Raw genomic sequence first — 14577 nt, forward strand, 5'->3', positions numbered from 1 at the left:
CCTGTCTGGCAGCACGGTTCCCCACATGTTTACGTTGTGTTTAAAAAGCTCCATTGCTAGACACGGACTTACATACCAATTGTCTAGGTAAACTTTGTGGCCTAAGCCAAAGAAGGGTTCTAAAAGGGTTAGGACCACTTGTCCCGTGATACCCGGGGAAACCTAGATTTGTCTCTGCTCCAACATATGGCAAAATGTGAAGCACTAAGCTTGTGTCACAGTCCGATAGGACGAATAGTTTGATGCCAAACCTTGCCCTTTTTTTCGGTATGTACTGTCTGAAAGATAGTTTACCTTTGTATAAAAACAAAGTCTCGTCAATGGCAAGTTTTTCAAACAGTGTGATTTTATCGGTCATTTGTTCGTTCAGGAAGCACAGAATAGGGTTAATCTTATGTAATCTGCCAAGAAATTGAGGGTTGGTGCCAGCCGAATTGTTGAAATGCAGCATTCGAAGTATGGCTTGAAATCTATTCCTGCTCATAACTTCACTAAAGATTTTGGTTTCAATTAATTTATCAGTGGACCAATAGTCCATAATTTCATTTTTCCTGGCATGTGACATTAGAACACACAATGCCAAAAAACAAAGCATTTCATGTTCATCGACTGGTTTCCATGTATTTAGTTAATTTAGAGAAACGTTTTCTAGGTGAGAAACCACTTCATTGAAATACAGATTAGTTTGTTCTAGAATGTGGGAAACTAGATCGAGTGGAAACATTTTGAAATTTCGGTCAAATCCACATTAGGATTTATTCCAATATTGGAGTTGTTAAAATCAAATATTTGAGGGGTAAAATCTGTGTCATGAATCCAAGGAAAGGTTACTTTTGGTTTTTGAACCCTCCTCCTTTTTTCGTAGGCCTAGGTCTTGGGTCATTACTTTTATCAACATCAATAGGCCTACCTGTATTTGAAGCATCACCACTAGGCCCAGGAATTACAACAATTGGGGTTTGTATATTGTCTGTAAGATCGTTAATGGTGGTTTCAGCAGTAATACTAACCGCTGAATCTGCTTGTGTTTCGTCAAAAACATCTTGTGGTGAATCTGCTTGTGTTTCATTATTAGGCCTATTGATTTTGAAACAAACCACGATAGTTATAAAATATCACATTAATGTTTGGAAAACACAATACAGTATATTGTATAAACACAAGGCACGCTGGTTTACATAAGCCTAAGCCATAACCTAAAATTCAACAGCATTATAATAATAAGGTATTCCCACTAGATTGACAAATCACATGTTAAAAAAAATCGGTTCCACGCAGCCTGAGAGTGGCAGACATCATGACGCCCAATGCCACAGCCATTGTTTTTTATATCTTTCCAGTCTTTTTCTTTCTCAATTCGTCTATTTCACACTTATGTTTTTTGATAGTTCTGTATGCATTTGTTTTTCTGCACACTTTCGTTATTGGAAGGAGCCAGTATTCTGAAGCACTTTTGTGACAAAAAATCTGAATCTGTTGGAAATCGGGCGAGTAGCAGGTTTGCTGTAATTTCACCCTGTATTAATTTTTTAACAGAAACTAATACTATTTTATGTTAAGTTGGTTGGCCAGTGGTAACAGCAAGAACTAAAGATAAAGGTTTAGAATATGAAATTGGTATACTTTTTATGAAGTTACAGGGTTTATTTGGTGTAGCTATTGCACCCGTGCTTTGCTACAGGGAGAAAAAAAGTGCTGCACTCTGTTGTTAAACTTTGTAACTTTTAATGCTATTGAACATCATAGAACCCAGCTTATTGGTTTATTATTTGAAACAGCTGTAAAAATGCAAAGAATCTTTTTAAATATGAATTCACATTTTAAGGTAAACATGGAAAATTCCAGAGCCACTTGGACAGTGCTCCAAGGGAATTCTAGAACGGGAATGGTACAGAAATCTGGTAGTGTATAGAACAACTTCCCAATGTTTCATCACAATCGGATGACCGGTTTGGTAACACATAAAGAACCAAAATGACAAACATACATTGGATTTTATATAATATAGATGACCCATCCCTTTTTTGCTTGATATATTCAAGGCCCCACTTAAAAACAGGCCATGCTGCAGCGCAGGCAGCGCAACACTACGTCACAGTGGTGGATAGCTGTACTAAAATCTTACCATTAAAATCTGACAAACAGCCAGATTATTTGCCTAGAACATATGGGATATGGCATTGAATCTATCCAAAAGTGTGACATTGTAGATTCTGCAGCATGGCCTGTTTTTATAGTGGGGCCTTGATATATTACATCCTTCATGCTAACAAGCTGTTTCCTTTGCAAAAGTTTCCCGGGGTAAAGTTTACACTCCACAGTTCCTTGTAAAAGTTCCTATGATCATGATTAATTTAACAGTTCTTTAGTTTACATTTAACATGTCACATTGCTTTGTACTTTCCACTTTGTGAGTGAAATTCTGACCACATATATTCTAACAGTACATTTTATTTTGCAGAAACGCTGTCTGAAGCTGTTAAGCTTCTGAAAGGTGAATACTGTGTGAAAGCTATCGATCGTCACAAGATGGACCGAGCCATTATCTTTTGCCGCACAAAACTGGATTGTGACAATTTGGAAAAGTATTTCAAACAGATAGGTGAGCTCGTAACACTATAGAAGTTGTTTTAGAAGAGATGTTGTGGCGCATGATGTGCACCAGTGTTATGGAATAATAAAAAACTAACACTTTGAAATGAACTATGATTTTATTGATGTAGGAAATGGATATTAGTGGACTGTATAATTGACACTGTGATGAATAAAATTGCTAGAACGAAACTAACTAGAATGTAACTAAATGTGAATTAAGACTAAAAGTGAGATACGTGAAGGGAACTGCCTCTCACGTCCTATACGAAGCTATGCGAAGTTAACAAAGTGATGCAGTCTCTAATCAGGTGGTCTTTAGAAAAACAATTGATACATAATCTTAGTTTTTTCACTATTTGAAATCTGTCTGATGCAGTGAGTTTCAGAAATTTACCACACTGATACAAATTGTGATTACTATCACACAGAGTACAAGTTGGTGTGCTGCTGCTGCTGACTAGAGACTGAAGTTGGGGGTTTAGAGCGTTATTTGTTTGGTCTATTGGTTTCAATTGATTCTAAAAGATTAAAACAGTTTTCTAGGAATGTCGAGAGTTCATTGAACATAGGGATTTCAGTTGTGACTGGCTGATTTTCCCAGAGCTTGACTGTGTTGTAGTCTAGTTTTCTAGTTGTTATGTCGACTAACAAACAAACCCAATGTTCTGTTGGCTGACCTAAAGAAGCTAGGGCCCTGATGTGTTGGTTTAAAGAGTCTAGAAGGGGACGAAGAGCTACACCAGATTCTTTATCTATTCTCTTCAGATCGAAAATTGAAGAGACATGGTTGTTTACAATGATCCGTTTGTTTTTGAATCTACTTTTCAATAGATTCCAAGCTATCTCATAATTTGATGAGGATACCTCAAGCGAATCTATAACTTTAAGGGCTTGGCCTTGAAGGGAAGATTTTAAATAATGAAACTTTTGCGCGGTTGAGAGGGTGTTGATGTCATCAATTAGAGTTCTAAACAGTTCCTGATAATGAAGCCAATCTTCATATCTTCCTTCAAAAGTGGGCATTTTAACTGTAGGTAATTTAACTTGGGATGCCACAGAGGATTGGTGACTATTTGGTGGCAACAATTCACTATTTTCTGTTGACTTGGGAATTAAAGCTTTTGATTTAGCTAAAAGTTTTAAATATTGATTCTCAAATTACTCTCTCTCCAAGTTGGGATCAGTATCGTACTGAAACAAACTCCGATAACTAATCCCTGAATATGGACATTCTATCTTCCAGCTGAGATAAATCCTGGGCTTGGTCTATGTCAACTCTATCGAGGAAATATTTTAATCTGGTTAATTTGGACTTGATGATCGCTCTTTTGGAGACTATCTTTTTCATTCCTTCAGCCATTCTAGCTTGCTTGATCAAAGGAAAAGGAATGAGGACTTACTTTTGTGAAGATGATGGTGGTAATCCAAAACACACTTTTCACTACTTTCACTCTTCACTCGCACGATATCGCGAATCCGGCTAAAAAAAACTAACACTTTGAAATGAACTATGATTTTATTGATGTAGAAATGTATATCAGTGGACTGTATAATTGAAACTGTGATGAATAAAATTGCTAGAACGAAACTAACGCGGTTGCAAGAGATACGTCCTATACAAAGCTAAGGTAAATGCCCCAAATACCTACACCCTAAGACCAGAAATCAGCTGTCTTAGGTCATAAAAAATATTAACATTGTTTAAAACCTGTGTTTAATGGAATAAATCAATTTGCTATGGTATTAACCATGAAAAAACACCAAAATATGAAATAAAAACATTAGTTTTAACTTCTAATGAAAACTATTCCGACATCTCATGTCCTAATTATTAAAGATTCCCTGTGTTTTCAATTTCCTCAAATACCACTCGTATCTTAATATTTTGTTATTCACCTCCCTACAAACATTACCCTTAACTAACAGGTTATGTTTGACGATCTTGCTAAACAAGAATCACTTAGTATTTTTACTGAAAAAACATGCTCAGAGTTGAATAAAAATGTCTTTACCTTTAGAAAAAGTAAGTTAGGGTATTTTTAACAATAAAAATCGTGATCAGTAGTAAACACATCGACATCTGGCGAAAATAAAAACACTGCTTAGCACCGACATATGTAGCAGCCGATGACAATAGCTTCGCCATGACCAGCTAGAGTAGTGTTTGCTTAGTTTCCGAGTTATACTCAATTAAAAGTTAACTTATATAATAAGACTATCTGTACCCGCGGGCTTTGCCCCGCTTAACTTCATAAGTATTCGCATGGCTCAATCACGTCCTGGTTGAAGTTCGTTTGCTACGCTCACTCACCTTCAAGTTGGAAATCGTTCGCTGCGCTCACTTGTTTTCAGGTTAGCTCGTTCGCTACGCTTACTCGCCTCTAGGTTGATGTTCGTTCGCTACGCTCACTCACCTTTCGGTTGCAAATTAGCTGTTGTCATACATTTAAAAAAGTCATCCCTTTTATTGTTTATAATACAGTACTTTTATAAAGGTTTTTATGTTTTAATATTTAACATTGGAGAATTTAAACGTTGTTAAGTGCACAGGTGTGCTGCGATTGGGGTTTAATACATTTGGACTTATTCAAAAGTAAAATAGTTTTCTGTGCTGCAATCTGTAAAAACACTGTGGCACTATTTCAAATCATGACTAATGCTAATACAGAATGTTGTAGTTATTCAAACGCAGTTGGTGAAAGTAAACATCTGCTTTTAAATAATATTTATTTGTAAACATTCTAGATCAAAAAGTCTGATTGGCCCACTTAAAACCCTCTGGGGCAGAGCACTTTTGACGGATCTGCACCAAACTTCACTCGAACCATCCTTGAAAGATGCTTAATAATGCCTGAAAGTTTCATTACAATCTGTCGAGCGGTTTCGGAGTCCATAACGTTTATACACATATATATACATACATACATACATAGTTCCTCTTTTATAGATATAGATGTAGAAAGTAATCATTTGCGTTATATATTGCGTAAAATCATTGTTTATTCTATAAAATCACACAACAAAGAAGAGAAGAAAATGCATTTTTACGCATTAAAATGGGTTTATCTTAGACTACTCAAAAATTTTAAGTCAGTTGTAGTAAAATATACAAAAGACCCATTAACAATACACAATGTAGGCCTACAAGCAAATAAGGATTAAAACCTACAACAATGAAGAAAATACACTTTTATGACTTTAAATGGGTTTTTAAGACTAATCAAAATTCACAATGTCCGTAATGACTTATGTACAAAAGACTTTGCAACAACATTACAAACAAATATTAATTACAACTTATAGCACAATCAAAAGAAATTACATTTTTTTCAGATTCTAATGGGTTTATCTTAGGCTACTCAATATTTTCAAAGTCTGTGGTAGTACATTATGTACAAAAACCCATCAACAGCGGTACAAGCAAATAAGGATTAAAACCTACAACAAAGAAGAAAATACAATTTTACGAATTTAAATGGGTTTAACTATGACTAATCAAAATTTACAATATCTTTAGCAACTTATGTACAAAAGACTCTACAACAACATTACTAGCAAAGGAATTTAAACCTACAGCACAACAAAGAAGAAAATGCAATTTTACAAATAAAAAAGGGTTTAACTTAACCTACTCAACATTTACTACATATCTGTAGTGGCTTATGTGCAAAATACGGTATTTACTCAGGGGAGGTATAGAAGAGGCTACGATGACAGCTGTGGGCTTCTTATTAGCTGAGGGAACGTCATTACCGTAACAAAATAGTCGATAGTCATCGGCCTCGATGGTCTAATGGTTAGCGTGCCGGGCTGATATACAATTAGTAGGTCCCGGGTTCGAATCCCGCTGGTAGCATTAACTTTTTGTCCAAGATTTTTTTATTATCAGCAAGTTTGGTTGGTTTGGTTCGGTTAATACAGTTTAATTTTATTATTAAGTCATTATAAAATTTTAATTGAACAATTTCTAGTTGTATTTAATAAACAGAATTATTTTTCCGATTACTAAACTTTTGTTATATTATTTCTTTATCAGCAAGTTTGGTTAGTTCGGTTAGGTTATGATAGTTTAACTTTATAATTAAAAAATAATAAAATTGAATTTGAGGCATTGATTATTTTATGTACAGAACTATTTTTGCGATTAGTAAACCTTCATTGCCAAAGTGCTCTCTACTACAGCGCTGTTCACGGAGGAATTTTGAACTAAATGCCTCATTCGTACCTCCCCTAAGTCAGACCCGCAAAATACCTTGTTCAGATGATTCACTGTTCGTTGTTTACTTACGAAAAGTGAGATATCCTGGTCTGTCAAATAATGGTTCTTCTAAAATGTTTATTATTTCTGCAAGAGGGACTTTATCGTCAATGTCATCAACTTCAGGCCAAATAAATTTTCCTCCTTTTTGGGTGAGAAATTTAATTTCAGCTGTGTTTTTGTCTTGTTGAACACTTAGCACTTGACCAATAAATTTCTTGTCTTGATCGTTTCTAACAGTTTTATATGGCACTACGACCCAATGTCCTACACCAATGTCCTTTGTGTTGGGCCTTTTAATTCTCGTCGAGCTCAGATGAAGCTTCTTCTGTTTCTTGTTTCTTTTTGCTCGTCTTTTCTTTCTTTACTTTCATGGTCTGTTCTTTCATGGCTTGTAGATTTCGCCTTCTTTCTCTTCTTTCTTCTAAATATTTTGCTTTTTTCGCTTTTTGTTCTGCCAGGCTTTTGTGATACACCTTCCATTTTTCAGATGTCATGACTGTAGGCATTTTCACGCTGTTCCTTTTCTTTTTATTTTGCCAGAGTCAGTTTTTGGACCAGGCCAAAAAACACAGTGCTTGAAAGGTGATGGTATGATGTCTTTAACGTTTTCTTGAGTAGAAGTAGATGGCGGGGGCGTTTCACTTCTAAGAGCCTGTGAGCTAGATGACTTCAAAAGCTTGGAGGGGGTTGGTTGACAAGCCAATGATGAGTTTTGTAGATCTTGTAAAATTGGTTCAGAAATAACAGTTACTGGCAAATCCAACTCAACAACCATGTTTTGACCGAGGCCCAAGTCTTCCAAGTAGCTCCTCATTTAGCACAATGGTATAGTTCAAGTCATCTAGAGACATGTCAATGTTAAAGTCTGGATCCACAACTGGTGTGAAAACGTTAGGGGCGTCTGCTTCTTCGGGCAAAATGGTGGCGTCAAGTTCTTCGTTGGGATCAATCGTGGCGTCGTATTCTTTGTTGTGATCAATCGTGGCGTCAGGACGGTCGGGTTTGTTGGGAAGATCATTGGAATGCAATTTTGAGATCTTCTCTAATGTTCCTCCATACCTCAAAGTGAGATGCACCCCGCCTCTTAACAGGCCCACCAAGCCTAAAAACTTTCAGTTTCTCACTCCCTATCTTTTTTTCGAGATACACCAACGTGGTGTTGATCTTTTCCACCTCATCATTTCTCTTCACAATCGGTTCTGCTTTTGGTTTTTGGGCCAAGTTCCCAACTATTTTGGTCAAGTCAATGTCTGGACTCTCAAACTTAGCAAGCCGCAAGTTTTAAACCCGTTTTTAATGGTTTCCGGCTTCAAGGTGGAATTAATTACGGTTTGTAAAATGGCCGGGAAATCTTCCTTCTTACTTTTTGTGAAGAATGTTGAAAGCGCCACTCCCCAACAGCTTATTTCCACGCCGTTTTTAAAGGGTGGAAAACTGCAACATCTAATGGTTGCAAGATGTGCGTGGCATTAGGCAAAAGGGTCACAAGCTCAATTTCTTTAGATGTACAAAATTCGCCTTACTCGAGGGACATATGTGACACATGACCATCCAAAAACATGATCACTGGTCGCAGTACGTTGTTGGCGGTCAGGTATGGCTCAAATGTGTTTGCCATGTACTCAAAATATGACTCACATGTCATCCATCCTGCCTCACTTTTGCCTAATGCCCACCCATCTGGAACAGCCATCCCTACTTGTACCGGGATACGTTCGTAGGCATACAACAGCCTTGGTGGTGCAACGCCACCGTCTGCACTAATGGTTATAAGCACTGTAATATTTTCCTTGTCCGTGTTACCTGCCACATTATAAACACTTCTGTCTCCTCTTGCGGCAATAACCTTCCCTGTTTTGGGAGCCAGAAAGAAGGCTGTCTCATCACAGTTGAAAATTTGCCGCGGATCCTCGAACACACTCATCAACTGCTTTTCCTCTGCATACTTTTTCACTTCTGCACACTACTCCGCGACCCTACCCCGCGACCCTACTCCGCAACCCTACTCCGCGACCAGCCTCAGTGATGGCAGCAAGTGAAGTTGTTAGGGTCTGGCACTACTGGACGGCAAGGTTTTTGTGGCGGCCCATAAAGAGTTTATACCATTGTCGGCCAGGTTTATCGTTCACGAATAGGTTTGGCCTACCCGTGCTGGTGAGCATCTGCCCAGCACTATGGATAAGTTGATCCTTAGTAATGGGGAAACCTCTCATCTTACATGCCAAAACCCATTTCAGGATGTCTTCTTCGTCCTGAGAGAGAATGGGCTTCCTACCCAATTTGCAGTTTTCGTCGTAACGCCCAAACACTTTGTTGTGGAGCGTTACCCTAGGTACCTCAAATTTTTTTGCCGCGGAAAACACAGTGTCGGTATCGCTCCTAACCGCCAGAACAGCCCCTTTCATATCTTCGTTGGAATACTGGTTCCGTTTCTTTGGTGGGGGTGTTTTTGTTGCAGGCATTCTAAAAAAAAAAATTCAAAACGCAGCATTGGTTGTTTATATTATTACATATATATATATATATATGTTTGTTTTCATTGTCAACTTTAAAATGTAAGTTATAGCAGTTTGTACTTCTTTACCACAATTAAAAAAACAACGGCAATAAAAATATTTAATAATTATGTCAACAACTTCAACTAATAAAAAGGCTAGTTTGGTATCTATGATATTAAAACGTGTAATAAATAAAGATTTGTTTTATTATTAGTAGTAACAGAATTATATTATGACAGTTTGTACTTGTTTTCAAACAAGTGTTGGTATTATTTCGCGTACAAACGTATTGGAATTAATACCGACAGCGCCGCGTCGGTATGAAATGAAATGAAATGAAATGAAATGAAATGAAATGAAATGAAATGAATGAAATGAAATGAAAAAATATCTTTATTCATATGGTATACAGTCGCATACATTGAATGGCGTCACTAGGCTTATAACTAAATAAAACTAATCTACAATTCATCGAAACCATAAAGCTCCAAGTTATGGACACTGACAGCAATTTCGTTTCTGTTCCGGGTAAAATAATTATGACAATCACCAAGTTTAGGGACCAAATTAGCATTAGAAAGTTTTTTTGTGTGTAAAATTGTATGAAAAACATAAATACTATACACAGTCATTATTCCCAATTTTGAAAAATATTGACGAGCGGAAGTATCCCATTCTAAATTTAACATAATTCTGATTGCACTTTTTTGATGAGTAAGAATTCTATCCAGGTTTTGCTTAGAGGTACAGCCATAAATACTTATGCCAAAAGATATTGATGAATCGATAAAAGCAAAATAAAGAATCTTTAAGGTTTCTATTGAGCAAAATTTTGACATTCTATTAATAGCATGGATACCAGAAGTAATTTTGTTGACTACCTGGTCAACATGCTTATTCCATGTAAGATTTTTGTCTACAATTAATCCTAAAAACCTTGTTGTGGTGATTTCTTCCAATTTATTATTTTGAAATTGAATTACAGGCTGTACAATTTGTTTTCTTTTTCCTGTTGTAAAAACCATAAAATTACTTTTGCTTAAATTTAACAAGAGCTGATGAGAATTTAAAAAAGTATTTAGCATATTTAAAGTATCAGAACAATGATTTTCTAAATTTGATAAAGATGAATTGCTGATTTTAAAAGTAACATCATCAGCATACAGGCAGATATTACTACTGTGTAAACTAGTTGAAAATGGAATTGACAGATCCCTAATATAAATGAGAAATAAGATCGGTCCCAAAATAGACCCTTGGGGTACCCCATGGTGAATCTCTGTAAGAGGAGAAGATCTTGAGATTAACCTGTTATTTGTCAAATTTTTAATTTCAACGTATTGATATCTGTTAGAAATATATGATCTAAACCATTCAAACGAAATGCCATCAATGCCCAAACTTCTGATTTTATCTAAAAGAATTGTATGTGACACACTGTCAAAAGCCTTACTTAAGTCTAAAAATATGCCAACTGTTGTTTCACCTTTGTCAAGAGAGTTTATTACTGATTCTATAAAATCTATTGCTGCAGTTGTAACTGATCTTCCTGATCTGAAGCCATGCTGATTATTATCATGTAAAGAATACGTTTCCAGATAGTTCGTCAGTTGTATGTAAACTGCTTTCTCATATATTTTTGAAATGGTAGGTAATAGCGAAAGAGGACGGTAATTGGTTATTTTTTTAGAATCGTTGTTTTTATAAAGAGGAATAACTTTAGCAATTTTTAATTTAGAAGGAAATAATCCACTAACAAAAGATGAGTTAATTAAATGCACAAGAGGTTTCACTAACTGATAGCAAGCATGCTTTAATATTGTCATGGGTATCTCATCAAAACCAGTTGAAAGTTTGTTATCAAAGGAACTGATAATTTTTAAAACTTCACTATCTGTGACTGGTTTTAACCTAAATTTAGTTTGGGAGACTTGTTGAATTGGCTTGTTGACATGTGTGTTGCTATTTTGTGCAAGGTGAGGAAGTATTGATGAGGTTACATAGGTGCTAAAAAAATCATTAAATATTAAGCTAATATCTCCAGGATCAGTAAACAATGTATGATTAAAATCTATTTCAATATTACTAAATGCTGGTTTCTTGTTGGAGACCTCATTATTAAGGATTTTCCAGGTAGTTTTACATACATTACTAGATTGCTTAACCTTAGTCTCAAAATGTTTCTTTTTAGTAGCAATGACTTTTTTTCTAAAATCCTTATTCAGACTTTTGGCTTTATCAAATAAAATTTTATTTTTTGTGTTACGTGCCATTTTACTCATGTTTACAATTTTAGATTTTTCATTCTTCAAATCATCTGTTATCCAAATATTATTTGATTGTTTGCATCGTTTTTTAAACTTAGGAAAACATGTATTAAAATAAAACATAAAAATTCTATGAAAAGTGTCGAATTTCTCCATAACATTTGCGTTGTAAACATCTATCCAGTTTTCATGATCTAATAATTTAGTAAACATGTGTAAATTTTTTTCACTAAAGTCTCTTACTTCTTTTACAGTTATTTTATTTGGAGTCAAAACATTTTGGTTTGTGAACTTATTATTTAGTCAACTAATCTGCAACAATAATCCATCGTGATCAGATATCTGGGTATTCACTCCAGTAACATTCATCTTATAATCTAAAACATTTGTCAATACATTATCTAGAGCTGATTCTGACATATATGTAACACGAGTAGGAAAATTTGGTGAAATGACGGTCGAGATACAATCTCGGCGACCTATAGATTTTAAGACCAAGCCCTATAACTTCTAGACTATAGTTAATTTGAACTTGCAGTTGATATGATATGATGATGATTCTATAGGTGGAGCCAACAACCCGTACTCCTGTGTTTGTCTCCATGGGGACCGCAAGCCTCCAGAACGCAAAGCTAACTTGGAGAAGTTCAAGAAACAAGAGGTTAAGTTCCTGATCTGTACGGATGTCGCTGCTAGAGGCTTGGACATCTCTGGTTTGCCCTTCAGTAAGTTTACCAACAATAATGTAACCTCCGCTATTGGATTCCCTTGACAATTTCTTCTTCGATTTGATTTAGCTTTCTTACTAACTTTTATAGGGTATTGGATCCTTCAGTAGTATAATAATCAAGGAACTAAAGCCAGAAAATATTAATTTATCCTGATTCATCACCACATTCCAGTACCGTAGTAACGGTACAGTTCAGTGTATAATACATACAGTAAACAATGAGATATATGTCATTTTATGTTCAAGTGCAGTACCATATAGTGCAGTACAATATAGAATTGTTCTATATAAAGTAAACTACCGATTATCAACAGGCTAAGACACAATCTCAATTACATTAATTTTTTTTGTAATCTATACTATTATAAAGAAGAGGTGGTGTCTGTGTGTGTGTGTGTGTGTGTGTTTGTATGAGCTAATCTCAAAAACTACTGGACCGACTGGGCTCAAATTGCACACACATGAAGCTACAGCTCCGAGGATACATATAGAACTATTCCCGCTTCGATATTGTCCTAGGGCTCTGCCCCGTGGGCTTTCAAAAATTTGAGGTGAGAGATTTAAAAGTAAATATTGATTGATGGTATCCATGGTAACAAAGAACAAACCACTAAGAAAGGATTTTACCCTCCGACCTCTGGGCTCCGCCCAAGTGGCTCTGGAGTTTCCCATATTAACCTTATGAGAAATGGAATTAATGAAACTTAACAGTTTCAATTAAACAAGTTGGTTCTGTTCTATGATGTTCAATAGCATTAAAGTTACAAGGATTACCAACAGGGTGCAGCACTATTATTTCTTTTACTAATTTGCAACCAAAAGGTGAGTGAGCGTAGCGAACGAACTTCAACCTGGAGGCGAGTTAGCGTAGCGAACGAGCTCCAACCTACAGGTGAGTGAGCGTAGCGAACGAACTTCAACCAGGACGTGATTGAGCCATGCGAAGGAGATCATCTTGAAAATTAAGAAGTAAAACGGGGCAAAGCCCGCGGGTTACAGCTAGTATAAAATAAAATATATATGATGTTCTTATCTTGGCAAATTTTGTGATGTATTGTCTTTACTTTGAGCCAATAAATACATTTTTAGAATTAAAAATAATAATATTATAGCTAATCTAGACTAGGATGGTAACAACACTAACCTTAATTCCGACAACTTAAAATTTATTATCGACACTTAAGATCTTATTGTTGACAGGCAGCTGTTATTGAACATTCGATTAATAAAAAAAGTATAATTTGTGTTGTTATTGGGTTTTAATGAACACATGTCCATTGCAGAATAACTTATTAGAAAGCTTAGTAAAAATAAACAATAGCTTTAAAGATTGTAAGAAGCTTATAAAAGTACCGTTTCCGTAAGCAATTTGTTCTATTGATTATTAGGGATGGACGGGTCCCGAAATTTCGGGATTTTTTGGGCAAAAAATATTCCCGATTATCGGGACGGGATTGCATTTGACTCGGGAATTTTTTGGGACGGGATTTGGTCGGATCGTCGGTGATTTTTCCGCTTCGCGAGTGCCGATAACGCCGTTATTGCGAGCGATAGGTCCGCGAACGCAGGAGACGAAGTCATTTCGACGATTACGCCGTGATCGCGGAGTCATAACAACGTGGCCGCGATCATTGGACCGACGATCGCACCGTGACCGCGAGTCATAACGACGATCGGGCTGTGACCGCGGAGTCATATAGACAGTCACGCCGTGACCTCGGCCATAACGACGATCATGCCGTGATGGCGAATCATACCAACGATCACGACGTGACCGTGGAGTCCTAATGATGATCACGACGTGACCGTGGAGTTCTACCCACGATCACGCCGTGACCGCGGAGTCATGCTGACGATCGCACCGTGATCGTGAGTCATACAGACGATCACCCCGTGACCCGCGAGTCACAAGTTTCTATAGGTACCTGTAAATTGTTACCCATTTTTTGGTTTTTATAGATCAGTGCCACAAATGGTAAAAATTGATTTTGTATGTCTTTTTTGGTAACTGCAATACATTACTTTCTTTTTATGCACAGAAAAAAAATCCCGTCCCGTCCCGAAAATCGGGAAGGAAATAAAAATCCCGTCCCGTCCCGAACTAAAAATTCAATCCCGTCCATCCCTATTGATTATTGTTGACGCCATGAAAGATTTGTCAGAAATGAAATGTAAAAACTATAAATTGGTCATCTGGATCTGGAAAGTCGTCTTTACATCACGTCT

The 14577-nt window shown here is 36.4% G+C and overlaps 1 protein-coding gene across 1 annotated transcript in view; it reads left to right on the plus strand.

Moving 5' to 3' along the window:
- LOC129005780 (ATP-dependent RNA helicase Ddx1-like) overlaps positions 1–14577 on the plus strand; it is a 112390-nt gene that overhangs the window by 75817 nt on the left and 21996 nt on the right. Inside the window, exons 10-11 of the mRNA XM_054434789.1 lie at positions 2462–2602; positions 12188–12346. Coding sequence (XP_054290764.1) covers positions 2462–2602; positions 12188–12346 — 300 coding nt within the window. The remainder of the gene's footprint in view (positions 1–2461; positions 2603–12187; positions 12347–14577) is intronic.

Source organism: Macrosteles quadrilineatus, unplaced genomic scaffold (genome assembly GCF_028750875.1).
Source record: "Macrosteles quadrilineatus isolate MER2022 unplaced genomic scaffold, UCM_ALF_1.0 Scaffold_33__1_contigs__length_1397503, whole genome shotgun sequence".
NCBI lineage: Eukaryota > Metazoa > Arthropoda > Insecta > Hemiptera > Cicadellidae > Macrosteles > Macrosteles quadrilineatus.